This window comes from Phaethon aethereus (genome assembly GCF_964289735.1).
Source record: "Phaethon aethereus genome assembly, chromosome: 5".
Classification (NCBI taxonomy): Eukaryota; Metazoa; Chordata; class Aves; order Phaethontiformes; family Phaethontidae; genus Phaethon; species Phaethon aethereus.
In genome coordinates this window covers 19,820,134-19,834,157 of record NC_138579.1, presented here as the reverse complement: position 1 = coordinate 19,834,157, position 14,024 = coordinate 19,820,134, and the positions used below count along the sequence as shown (strand labels likewise).

At 37.0% G+C, this 14,024-nt stretch overlaps 1 protein-coding gene across 3 annotated transcripts in view; it reads right to left on the bottom strand.

The window, feature by feature from the left end:
- The window catches only part of TTC7B (tetratricopeptide repeat domain 7B), a gene marked incomplete at both ends in the record, with an annotated part of 151,145 nt that overhangs the window by 77,773 nt on the left and 59,348 nt on the right, over positions 1-14,024 (bottom strand). For all 3 annotated transcript variants that reach the window (XM_082000320.1, XM_082000321.1, XM_082000322.1), the window contains 3 exons: positions 479-562; positions 5,705-5,842; positions 10,513-10,576. In XM_082000320.1, the coding sequence (XP_081856446.1) occupies positions 479-562; positions 5,705-5,842; positions 10,513-10,576 (286 nt within the window). The remainder of the gene's footprint in view (positions 1-478; positions 563-5,704; positions 5,843-10,512; positions 10,577-14,024) is intronic.

Below are 14,024 nucleotides of genomic sequence, written 5' to 3'. Positions count from 1 at the left end.
TGATATCTGATAACATAAGTTCCTAGGTTATATTTTTTTTTTTTAAAAATCCCACTCATTTTATTAGTAGTATGAAAAAAGACAGTCAGAAATTCCCAAAGGAAAAAAAAAGCAATAGCATCATGAATCAGCATTACTTTGTACCTATGCATAAAATTTGTTCATCAAAACAACACTTAAACAAGGTCGTTACTGGATAATATAATCTGGTATAATTCACTACTTATATTCAATTAGCTTAACTTAAGCTTGTTGGCAAGATAGTTCTTACCACCTTTCAGTCTTCCTAAATTAGAAACTATTGGAATAACAACATTCTTTGTACAGCTTTAGGCATACATTAAGGAGTACAGTGTACTTAGATGATCTAAGGATTAGAATAATTTTCAAAACCACTAAAGATTAAAATTATCGAAGTGCCAAAAGTTGTTATCAAAAGCCATCAATACAAGAATTTCATGCAAAAATTAAGACTTACTTTTCCTGCTGCCATCAAGGACAACGCAAATTGATACCAGAGATGGAACTCTTCAAACGCAAACTTCATGGCTCTTTCTAAACACTAATTTTTGGGGGAGAAATTGTTATTTAAGGGCACATTCTTCAATTATTAAGAAGATACACTGGTATAAACATTTTCTTATAGACTTACACCTAAAATACATGCAGTTAAAAATGGCACCACAAGTACTTATCAGTACCACTTAAGGCGGGGGGGAGGTTCACCTGACAGCATTAGTTCTATTTTTAAGAATTTTAACTTCACACTCAATATTCTGCCCAGATTTTCAACTTAATAACTGAATGCCAAAAGGACATTAATTATTTACTATACTGAGATTAAGTATATTAAATTAGCATTATACTCTAATTTTGAAGGTTTCATATCTACTGTTGTCAATAAGAACGATTTCATTTTGCTATGCGCATTTTTACTAATCAGTCCAGCTCCAGAGAGTTGAAAGGTGCAATACTTTTCTGGATTAAACTGATTTAGCAATTAACTTTCTAGTCTGCAGAGTCCAATTACATGAAGGAGCTTTTCTGCTCTGATAGCTGTAATGTATATGCTAAATTATAATACTATGAATTACTTTTCACATTCAAACTCGGCCTTAACATTACAGAAAGCACAGTGTGTTCCCACACTTTATCAGAACCTGAAGCAAAGAACAGCACTGAAGATGAAACAAAACAAATACAAGAAGTACATTATTTGCTACATATAAGTAATGTATGCTAAAATTTTCCTATTAAACAATGTCCAATATCAAGTCTATTGCTAAATATAATTTTTATTAAATTATTATAGAGGAATAAAGCTTTTATAAACAAATTCTTTCTAATACCATTGTTAAAAGTTCATCAGATTGTATGTGCAGCAAGTTAACTAAATGTCTATTAAGAAAACCAGCACAGGATTTATTTTCCCATTGGACTTTCTTTCCATCCGTGGAAGCAAAAAGATAACAGCAAGAAACAAGTAAGTTATGTGTGATTTCTTCTCCTATTACTTTGGATACTTCACAGAGATGCCTAGGTAAGGCACACTCCTCTACAACTCTCCATGAGCCTGGCAGAAAACAGAAGTTTCTAAATCTTTCTTTCTCTCTCCACCCATCAGTACAACTATGGTGCCGAGCGCCTCTAAATGGAGGAGAATGAATTCAGGCTTATCTTTTCAAACACACCTCACTCTACCTGTTTTGATACCAGTGTATTACATCTGATTTAAGTAATTTCAGCACTTCTTCCAGCACTCTGACCTACAGCAGCTGTATAATCCCCAACAAGAGGTGCACGGAAACCTCATACTTACAGTCGAAGTAAGTTTATAACTTTTTAGGCTGCCTAATCATACTTTCTTCTCCTATTTTTACATATTCATATATGTATGCATGTGCATTAATTATATAGAGGTCCTCATTCACAATTAGAAAAACAAAAAAACTTATTTTCTAGGCCTTGCTTAATTAAAAATTAATTACCAATTCTAACTGGCAGAAAATAAATAAATTGGACAACTTGATACTTAGGTTTTTATAATTTTGTAATTATAGGGACACAGGACACAACGTAGATTATTCTAAAAGGCTTGAGTTTCAACGTACTAATGATCTATTTACTGGTTTTTTTCCTTGACTGCAAGTTCTATTCATTCAGTATGAAATATGACAAGTTACATAATTTTTTTCTTCGTAAGATCACAAAATTGGTGGTCAGCATGCGTGGGGGTAAGGGGCATATGTGCACATATGTATATGTATTTGATCTACACAAAAGCACGAACACCTCATAAGCTGTGTTCTTCTGAACTAAGTAACAAAAAGTAATTTCAAGGAGCAACAGGCTCCATCAAGAAATGGATGAGAAATACATAGCAAGCAATGGTACCCTGGAAAACTGCAAGTTAAGATAATGTTCAAGATAATAGCAACTGACTTAACTAATTGAAAACACATTCAGGACAACCACTCTCCTGAAAGGCAGAAATGCAGCTGTTGATACTGCCTTGTAAATAAGCACAAGGCACTATATATGGACAGGTAATGTTGAACGCATTACTGAATTTTGTTGCTTAGCACTACAGTCTCCTCCTGAAAAGAACATGCTTGAAGTTAGAGAGTTGAAAGATGAGTATCTAGGAAAATTTCTGGTCTGGAAAACATCTCTCATAGTAGGACATTGATAAGCTAAATATGTCATATCCTACGAAGCTTAAAAACCAACTTGATGACAGTCAGAGTACTTTTGTGTAGGAAAGAATTACGACAGTAGAAAGGTTTTTGATTTGTTGAATAAGCCATAAGAAATTGAAAGTCCAAAACTCCATAAAGAAATGAGACCTTTTCAATTAAGAACATGACTCAGCACTAGAATAGTTTAACAGGGATGAGACAGATTTTTGGTCATTTAATGTCCTTATGTTACAGTTAAGTACTTCTGTAAGTAATCAGCTATAGCTAAACCAGAAGATAACAAGATGTTGGAATTGGTGGGTGCATACCATTTCCACAGTTAGAATAATGGTGCTTTCTGACTTGAAGCTACAACAGCTCCACTAGAGCAATCTTAATTAGCTCACAGACAATGAAGCTGGCAAAAAATTACATGCCTATTGCATAACTACACAGAAAGTTTTTAGATTTCTGAATTTGTGTTTATTGTAATACTTAGTATTGTATACGGTATACTAAGTATTACAATATATAAGTATTTTTTTTTATATATATGTGTGTGTGTGCATACTAAGTTATACAAGTTTCAGACTATGGGCCGCAGGATTTCAGGGCAGGTATCCTCTAACCACTCACTAACCGAAGTGCTTCTTAAAGTCTATGTTTTTCCTTGTGCTTTGGATTACAGGAACTGGAACAACAGAGTTATTCTAACCATTTCCTGACAAGCTCCTGCTGCAGCTATCTCTCTAGAGTATCTATATGCTAAAATAAGTATTGTCTATTACATCAAGTTTTCATAAGATGATTTTTTTCATGTTCAGAATAGTTACTTCATGGATGTATAATAAAGATATTTTAATTAGTCTGTATTGAAAAGTATTTTTCAAACATGTAAGAATTATTTTCTATTTTTCAAAGAGAAAATTTCAAAAGAATACACATAAAATTTTGATGGAATATAATTACAAAGATGCTAGACTCAAATTAAAAAAGAACAAGAAAAGACCTTAAAACAAGCTTTAGGTAGACTTCAGGTGTCAAAACCCAGGGCAGTGGCTAAAAACCTTCAGTTAAGAAGCCGGTCAAACATGGAGGCTCTTTAACTTTCCCAATACTCACGGTTCTGCTTTTGTCTGTAACAAAGATCACCATCAGCAACTTCTAAAAGGCACTGAACTCCAAGATCTAAGTTGAGTTAAAACCTCTTCCATTAGTTAGAACATTCAACTGTGCTCAAAACACAACAGGAAAAGGACCAGGCAGTGGTACTCATCTGCCAGCTACATGGGCTAAATCAGTCATGCAGTCAGTGAGGGAAGTAAGTTCTATGCTCTTCTCCATGTGAGGGGACTATAAGACTTTCCCCCTACCCTTCATGGTAATGTCCTAGACTTCAAGATACATGGCTAAGAACACAGATACCTCTAAGTTTTCTTGGTGAAGCCAAAAAACTTCTCTATTAACAAAGGCAAGAAAAACTGCAAACAAGAAGCTGCGCTTATTGTGACACAGATACTACCCAAAGTCTCCCAAAGAAGACAGTGGAAGAACCCCAGGAACCATTGATGTTCCCATTAATGTAATGGCTGTTTAATATTTAAAAAGACAAAAAACCACACACCAAAAAAACCCCACCGCCACAAACCACCACAACAGAAGACAAAATAAGAATCTAAATTGGAACCCAGGGGTACACTACCCCTGCCTAGCTGCTAGGCTACTATATAAAAAGGAAAGGCTGCCAGCTGCTTAAAGAAAAAAGGAATCAGAGTTACTGTTTCAAGTTTTTTGTTTTTGTTGGGGTTTTTTGTTTGTTTTTACAATACTTGTCAATGTCTATCCTTTAAGAGGTTCTAGGCTAAAATATAAGGAGACTCATTTCTCGCAGCTCTGGTGCAACCACATAAAACTCCATGAAGGTGATAGTGTCTGTACTGGCAAGTAAATGGAAATATTCCTGATTAAATTATGTTGTAGGGTGACAGCCCTATATGAGCTTTCATACTCCTTAGTTTTGTGAAAGACTTTCTATTGTACTAATTAAAACTGACTTGTATGCCCAACTTGCAGCTATGAAGTACTTTCAAGAAGAAGAATATCCAAATTCAGAGCTTAACATCACAAGAGATGCAGATTAAAGGGTGACTATCAACATATACCAGAGAAGAACTGGGGCATTTTTTTTCATTTTTATCTTAATAAAAGTCTTCTATTATGGTAGAGAGAAACCATTTCTCAGCAAATCAGTCCCTGGATATGCCTTCCTACCACACATGCTGAAATATTCCTTCTGGATATCAGTAATTAATCATGCTCAGCAACAGTATCCTGCTGCTGGGTGAGCACTGTTTTGAGTAGCAGAAAGATCTGCTGTGCCCTAAGAGCTGTAGTTGTTTCTTAGGTATAAAACCATTAACAATACTTGAAACTTTCCTGAATTATGTCACCACAATCTAACAAAACATATGCAAGTTGCATCATCAAACACAAGACATTTCAGATAGAGAATGCACTTTCCTACAGACCTGAGAAAGTAATACATTTCTGTTTTGCTAACTTCCAAGCCATTTTACAAACTACAAGGACCTTGGAGCACTCCAAATAATATGAGGTGTAAAAGAAAGTTTTATTTTGAAATAAAACACTACAAATCCTTTTTCTAGGTGTTTATATCTATCACTTCTATCCACAACAGCTTTTATCTTTTGCTGTTCCTCCCTGTTGTCTCCATTTAATGTGTGTACTTTTAAGCAGATCCATGCCTTCCTGCCTAAAAACCATGTGAGTTGTGTGATAAATGTAGAGTGGCACAGCCTTTCACATAATTTCTGTGCTTGACCACCTCAAGTCACTTGTACAAATTTAGACACTAAACTTTTAGGGTGGAAATTACCTACCGTATTTATACAGCAGTCAGAATGACAGTGTCCTATACTTGTTTAGCCCACAAGTACTACCACAGGTAACATGATTCAGAAATAAGCAACGAAGACACAGTTGAATGTTCACTATTATCCACAAACCTCTGAGAGCATTTCATACTGGCCTCTTCTTCCCAAGGCTATAGTAAGTAAATCGTAGACTACAGATGCACTTTGCAAACTGATGATACGATCGTTTTTGTGTTCTGGTATTCTGCTCAGTACAGCATCACGGTTAGCCTGAAACATACCACGAAAAAAGAAACAGAAGTCATCCATTGTAATCCAACCTATATTTTTGCTCAAGTAACTACTGACTGTTCTATTCAGACTGACAGTCAGCAGTGATACAGAGGTGATACAGAAAGATAGTATTTGCTACTAATTTATAGATAGCAAGTATCACCAATTTTACACGTTAGTGGAAAGATTTATGTTTCTATACGAATCTATTTTTAATTACTTGCTCCCAATTACATGAATTAGGTAATGTATTTAAAATTATTGAAGAGTTCTCAGAAACCAAATAGGGTGGTTTTTTTCTTAGTGTAACGTATATCCATCTTTTAGAATTTAATTTTATTTTTTGTATGCAAGTAAAACATGTTAAGAATGATCTTTAAATCCTCTATTCCATCTTTTGTAAAATAAGGCTATCAATTTATTTCCTCTTTATAACAATATGAGACTATCCTCTCACTTTTGACTGATAACCTGCCCAGCATAACCAAACAAACACCTTCAGGAGTTACTAGTAAGAAGTGAAAACCGTCCTTGGTTCCGAGCACAGGTTTGGAATCAGGCCACGTCTGCAATAAGGCTTTGTACTTTCAATCCTGTTACGTTAGAGGCACATAGCAAACCTAATTCCTTAATTAAACTCTTCCTTTCAAGAAGGAAGAAAGCTGAGCTAGAACTGGATTAAATGAATTGACCATGTTCACAGAGAAATCCTGTTAAAGAGCAAAGGATAAAATTCAGGTCTCCCAGTAGCTAATACTACCTACATTCAACTACCCAGTACTTTTCCCACTATACCGTCAAGCCTCTGAAAATACCTTAACTTGATATCTTATCTATTGATGTTTAATATTCCCACTGGTACAAATGCTAATATATCTGATAGCTTGAAGTCAGAAGTTAAAGATCCTTCTCTCTCTTCCTTCCCTCGCCCCCCTCTTTTTATTTTTAATCACACAGGGCATGGCCCCCTCAACATATTTACTTAAATAGACTAATATTTAATGGGCAGCTTATTACCCCCTTCCTCAGAAGGAAGGAATGACACACATGAAGAGCTAATAAATTGTTTTTCTGCTTTAACAGGATAATATTTTAAGCTCTGAACACATTCAATACATCTTTAAAATCAGAAAAATTAAATACTGAAAGAAATTTTCAAAGAGATTCTTGGAGCGTAAAATGCACAGACATTTCAGGATTTATCAACTGAATAATCCACAGCTTGGTTTGAAAACACACACCTCCACACATGCACCCCAAAACAGACATCTTGCTTTCTTTTGATCAAGAAGCCTTTGGCTATACTGCATAAATATTCAGTCAGCTTCAAGAACTTCTTCCTTTTTAACTCCGCATTTAATCATTGTTTGATTCAATTCCTTACAAGTACAGAACAAGCTATGAACAAGCACTTGTGACAAAATGGCTGGCAATGACAAAGCAGTATTACAGGAGAGGATGCCTTGTAAGTATTAAAGATACTTTATATATTTGAACAATAGTTTTCTGCATAATTATAAAAGAGAATGTACATACAACCTTAAGTGCTCAGTGTTTCAGAACTGCCATGGTCTCAGACACAATAACGTGACAGTTAGTTAAGCTGCAATGTGTCAGCTGGCCACACTTAGCCTATACACACTTTAAGCCTGAGGCAAATGTGAGCAGTGTAGCTTAGTTCACCCACAGTGGAAGAAAGGATGTGCTCAGACATTTTACCATCAACTAGGAATAACACATAAGGCTGAGCCCAGGAGGTGGTGATCAGTGGAACAAACTCTAGTTGGAGGCCAGTAACTAGCAGCGTACTCCAGAGACTGATACTGGGCCTGATCCTGTTCAAAATCTTCACTAATGATCTGGATGATAGGGCAGAGTGTACCCTCAGCAAGTTTGCTTATGATACAGATCTAGGAAGAGGAACTGATATGTCAAAGGGCTGTGCTGCCATCCAGAAGGACCTCAACAAGCTGGCGGAATGAGCTGATAGGAACCTCATCAAAGGCTTCAACAAAGACTTGGAAGTTCGAAGTCCTGTGCCTGGGAAGGAACAATCCCAGGCACCAGTATATGCTGGGAGCCACCCAGCTGGAAAGCAGCTTGGCAGAAAAGGAGCTGGGTGTCCTGTCGAACACCAAGTTGAACAGGAGCCAGCAATGTGCCCTTGCTGCAAAGAAGGCTAGTGGTATCCCGGGCTGCATGAGCAGGAGTATTGCCAGCAGGCTGAGGGAGGTGATCCTTCCCCTCTATTCAGCGAGGCCACACCAAGAGTTTTGGGCCCAGCTCAGAGCTCCCCAAGACAAGAGAGATATGGATCTACTGGCAACAGTCCAACAAACGACCACAAGGATGAATAAGGGACTGGAGTCACTTATTTCCTCCTTCTGTGAGGAAAGGCTGAGAGAGCTGGGGCTTTTCAGCCTGGAGAAGAGAAGGCTCAGAGGGGATCTGATCGCTGTGTACAAATACTTGAAGGGAGGGTGCAAAGGAGAGGGAGCCAGGCTCTTTTCGGTGGTACACAGTGTCAGGACCAGAGGTAACGAGCACAGACAGAAACACAGGAGGTTCCCTCTGAACATCAGGAAACACTTTTTGACTGTGAGGGTGACTGAGCACTGGCACAGGTTGCCCACAGAGGTGGTGGAGTCTCCCTCCTTGGAGATACTCAAAAGGCATCTGCACACAGACACAGCCTGCTCCAGGTTGCCCTTCTTGAGCAGGAGGGCTTGGACCAGATGACCTCCAGAGGTCCCTTCCAATGTCAATCATTCTGTGATTCTGTTACTACGGCACAGCTGACATGCAGAAACATGTACACGCACTGTAACGTCAGTCCTTCAGATTCCACCTTTCCACTCATCCCTGTCTAGATAAGGAAAGGCTGGTCTATACTTTGCAAGTGTAACAGTAAGAATACAAGGGCTTCTTACTACTTTAATAGCACAATACCATCTCAAAACACCAAAGATTACTGAATCTTCTGTAACTGTTACTATTTCTTTCCCAAACACTGGTTTCAAAAGCATAAATCACATACTACTTCATAACTACTACAGCTAGAAAGTTAGCATGCACTGAAGCTGAAGTAAGAGCCCTCAACTCTCAGAAAGATAAGTTTGTAGTGATGAATATTTTCATTGTAGTGATGAATATTTCAATCTTCCTCTTTCCCCCTGCAAAACTAATTTGAACAAATGGCTTAGCAAAAGTAAGTCAATCATGTGAAAGATTTTATACTCCCTGAAAAGAAACTCTTTTGCCTTGGATAACCTGCAACAATTACTTGTAAAGAAAAAAAATATTAAAAGTTTGCTAAGGGTATACGCTCTACAGCAACAAGCATTTGATACAATTAGGCAGATCTAATACACAATGGAAAAGCTTTAAGTAACCTGAAAGGCGACTTAACAGAGCAGTACTTCAATTTGTTTTTTGGCTTCTTAATGCTGGTATGCAGGGAAGTACACATGTAAATACAGTAATCACTAGTCAGATCCTGCAGAACTGGGACTGCTTCCACTTCACACCATGACCACAGTTCACATCAGAATTCCGTGTATTGCCATGAGCTCCTCAGGCACATTACAGAGGCACAGGCAGCCCCTTTCAGTGGTAAGTACATACCGTAGCAACACCAACAGATGATATACACAAACGTTTGCTCAGTCTAGTTTTCTGGTGACAGATTCTGTCATGAACATTGCAAGGCAGATCACTAGGAATGAGGAAAGTAGTTTGCCCTACAATGTAAGCATTTGCCACTTTAGTTCAAATAGCATAATGTTCACTGAAATGTTCTGATCCTATTTAACTGTATCAAAACAGAAATCATGCCAGAGCATGAAAGCATTTGAATCATCTATATAACTTAAAAAACTAAGTCTCATTGAAGTGCAGTGAAACAGACCACCATATGATGCCTGAGATTCTAGAGGTTCCACCCCTCCAATTAGAAAAACAGCAAAAATTCCAGCTTCAGCTTTTCATTTCTGCCATTTGAGCACATATAACTGACCTGGTATGAGAATGTCAGTACGTGGCAGTTGATAGATGACTATTAAAATCATACTCATAAAAGACACAAGAAGGCCATTGAAAGGAATCACCTACTGAGGAAATGAGGACATTAAAAAAAAGATAAATCCAGTAGCAAAGGCTGAATGCCACTATCATTAAAAATTATTTACAAATTTGAGTGACAGCCAAGGTTTAATGCACAATGGAAAATACTTTTTGGCTATGTTAAAAGTAGCAATACTTTCCGGCATAATAATGGTCATAACCAAGTAGTCTTTGATTTGGTTTTTACAACAAAAATAACTTACATTTTGAGTCTGTCTGAATGGCAACCAGCTGGTGTAACAGTGGTTCATACTGATAAGTGATGCCAAATGAAAGACCTGGCTTTGTGTTCACCTGCCTATGGTTAGAAGGAGGCTAGGTTCAGCCACTCTAAAGGAGAAAAACTATTCATAACACTTGCAGACCTCATCTTGCTGGCTCAGAGGAACAGAAGCTTGAGTTTCAGAAGTAACTGCCTGCTTTCCTGACAGAGAATAAAACAAAAGTAATAAAGTAAGGCATGACAATAAAGTTCTATTTTCATTTTTAAAAAAACAAGGAAACACACACATACAGCACACACACATTCACTCTATTTTACCTACCATAGATTCACTAATAAGCAGCAACAGTAAGGCTTCTTCTGTATTTTCTTGAGGACAAAAGATGCTGTTCAAAACAAGAATTTAATTATTTAAGCAGAAGACATTACTTTTAGGAATATCTTACACGAATATAGTAAGAGCACTGTAAAAACTGGAAAATTTCCAGAAAAGAGAACAGAGAGTAACTTGCATAGAAAAAATGATCAGTTAAAATGCATTTCTTTGCATTGCTCTAAATTTGCATTTCAGAAAAGCTGGCCAAACACAGTAAGAGAACAAAACCACCACAGCTGTCAGAGTTGAACACATTCAAATATTCCAAAATTGCACATAATTTGACAACTGTTAAAACTGTGCCCATAGTTTAACTAGCCTCTGGCACCTAATCTGTCCAAGCTGAATGTACATCACTGATTCACAGCTCGGCAACAGGAAACTCTCTCACAAGAACAAGAAAACTTTTGTATTTCAGGCAGTATGTGGTTAAATACTTCTGTTAGTCTTTCATCGGATGTTGCTTAAGAATTGTTTTCCTGACGCATTCAATAGCAGTGAGCATTTCTAAATAGAGCCATGGCAATCTCTGCCTCCTTGTCATAACTACTGTTACTTCCAAGCACTTTAAAGAATTGTTTTTAATGAAGTCCACTTCCTTAGGACTTAATATTGAAGGTTTGCATAGGATTAGTTTGCAAACTTTAGTGCTTTCTCTGAACACTGGATGCTTTCTGAACACTCTTCTATGCTGGTGGACAGACAACAGTAATCTGCATTGGGTAAATGACTGGCAGGAATTCATTCATTCATTCATTCATCTCTCTCTCATACACACACAGTGACTGTGTTTTAACTCTCCAGATTTCTTTCTCTAAACTGTTTCTGAATTAGCACAAATACTATTTCCTGTTTTCAGACCAATACTTCCACAATTATCTGTACAAAATAATTCATATTTGTTAATAAGCAATTCCTACAGTCCCAAGGGTGCTTAAACTACAATAAATTACAGATGGGAAACTAAACTTGTCTGACATTAAAACATCTTCTGGATTTTTTTAAATGCACTAGAAATTTAAGCAGCATTTAAATGCCTGAAAGGTAAGGGAAACTAGAACACATCTGAACTCCAGATGGTTTGAAAGCAAGGTTGTGAATGTGCTGTGGTAATATACAGCAGCTAAGACCCCAGGGCAGTTGTTTTGCTGTTGAATTTTTATTTTTTAATCAATGCAAGCTGCTCACAAGACTTTGAAGAGTATTCTAAATCTTAGAAGACATTTTTATTTTTACTTAACAAAGAAATTTCAAAACTCATTAATAGGAAACACCCAGGACAGGGAATGAGGAGTGAAGAAGCATCAGAGAGCTCCCCATTAACCTGTCCAGTCTTCAATGCAGAATTTAGCAACCTGGAAGCAGATTTAACCAAAATGCCTGGCAATGGTTCCCAGAAAGCAGAATAATAATTGGAAATAGTTGCTGGAGAAATTACTTTCTCAGAGAAAAAAGGGAAGTTGCCCCAAAGAGAACTATTAAGAAGTCACATCAAAATGAAAGCAAACGTTACTTTCTCCTACAACTTTGAATATATTTTGGTAAATAAGCTGATATTTGTCTCAAAAAGTGAAGATCCTCTTAATGCAGAAATTAGTGGGAAATTCCTCTGACTTGTGTATACAAAAAGCTCCATTTAGTTGACTGAACTCAGACATTTTCTGTGTCTCCTGACAGACATAGTCATAGGAGTAAAGTAATTCCAAGGTAACAGGGCACAGCAAAAGAGGCAACTGGAAACATGAAATGGCTACCAACCAAAGGCAAACCAAGAAGTTTAACATTTCTTCAACTGAAGATAAATAAAAGCAAAGAGGCAGTAACAGAGAGATCTACAAAATCACACATGATGTTAGCCAAATCACATTCACCATCCTCAAAAGAACACAGTACACTTACTTAATATATCAGGCAGTGTATTTAGAAAAAAGAACAGCACATCTCAGACTCAGAGTTGGTGGTCAGATGAATACCTAGGAAGAAGTTTCCTACATGTCTGTCTTGCTATTCATTGTTGTAGGTATTTGCCTTCAATCACTGCTGGAGATGAGATACTTGGCTAGACACTGTTCTATCTGATCTGGTGTTAATTGCTCTGATGTGACAAAAAGAAAAGGACTTAATTACATGCTGTGTTGAAATTGTGGAACTCTTGGTTTGCATGTCCCAAGAACATGAAAATGACACAGAACAAAGCCCCACTTTTGCTAGGAGGCCTGTTTCTACAAGAGGAGGGGTTGAGAATGAAGAACATTAAGTTTGAAAGACTGAGCCTGAGAAACCTGCTATAAGTATTCTGGATCAAGGAAGGAGAATTACTCAAAATCTTTGAAGGTGAAGGACATTCTACTTGCTAGTAGAATAATGACACCATAATTATGTGGGCTTGCTGCTGTATAAAGCATTCATTAATGGAAATCTGCAATAAATGCAGCTAAAACCCTCAAATGCCTGCAGTATGACAGTATTTTAGGTTACAATATAAATATATTATGCACACTAAAACAAAACATCTCTTCAGAATGTAAGGTAGGACTACTTCTATAAGCAATCTACCATAGAAGCAGACTCTTGCACATAACAACAAGGTCACATTACGGAAAAAAGCTTTCATATTAACTAATAAGGGATATATACTGAAAGAGAGGAAAATGAGACTAAAGAGACTGCTCTTTGGATTTGATGTGTGAAACCAAGTAGTTTGAATGAGAGAATGTGTGACACTGCATAAAAGAGATTTCCTCATGTTCGGGCAATAAGTGCATACGTTTTAAGTGCAGTGATCAAGGTCTACCCACAAACCAGGTATTTCCTTTTTACTAAAAAGGTTGCCTGCATGTACAGTTTGTTAATTATGTACTTGCAGAGAAACATAGTAGTTGTTTTGGCAAATTGAATGTTTAACTCTATGCTTGCATCTTTTCCTGTAGCTCAAAAGACTGTTTTTTAATGACTTCAGATCCTAGACATTGTCAGACAAGACTGAAATTAAAAAACTCGTAACGCCTGAGTTTTAATCCTACAGCTGGATAACAATACTAATAAATTCATTGGAGAAAAAGGGTCAAAAATTTCATATGGAACAGACAACAGACTCCTCAAAAGAGATTTTCAGATCACACCAATTTCACAGAATCACAGAATAGTTGAGGTTGGAAGGGGTGTCTGCAGATTGTTTAGTACAGCCCCTGCACTCAAAGCATCTCAGAACCATGTCCAGTTGGATTTTGAGTACCTCCAGTGATATCCTCCAGACTCCACAACCTCTTCTGTAAAATTTTTTCTTAAGTTTACATGGAATTTCAAATCTTCTTCATCTGCATTACTTAGCACTGTCCTACTATGGCAAATCACAACCTTGGCTAGATCATTATCTCCACTACTACAATCTATTTCTCAGTTCTCTGGCTCACAGTGCTTTCCAGCATGTATCAAAACAAGCAAGCAACAGTTGTTGA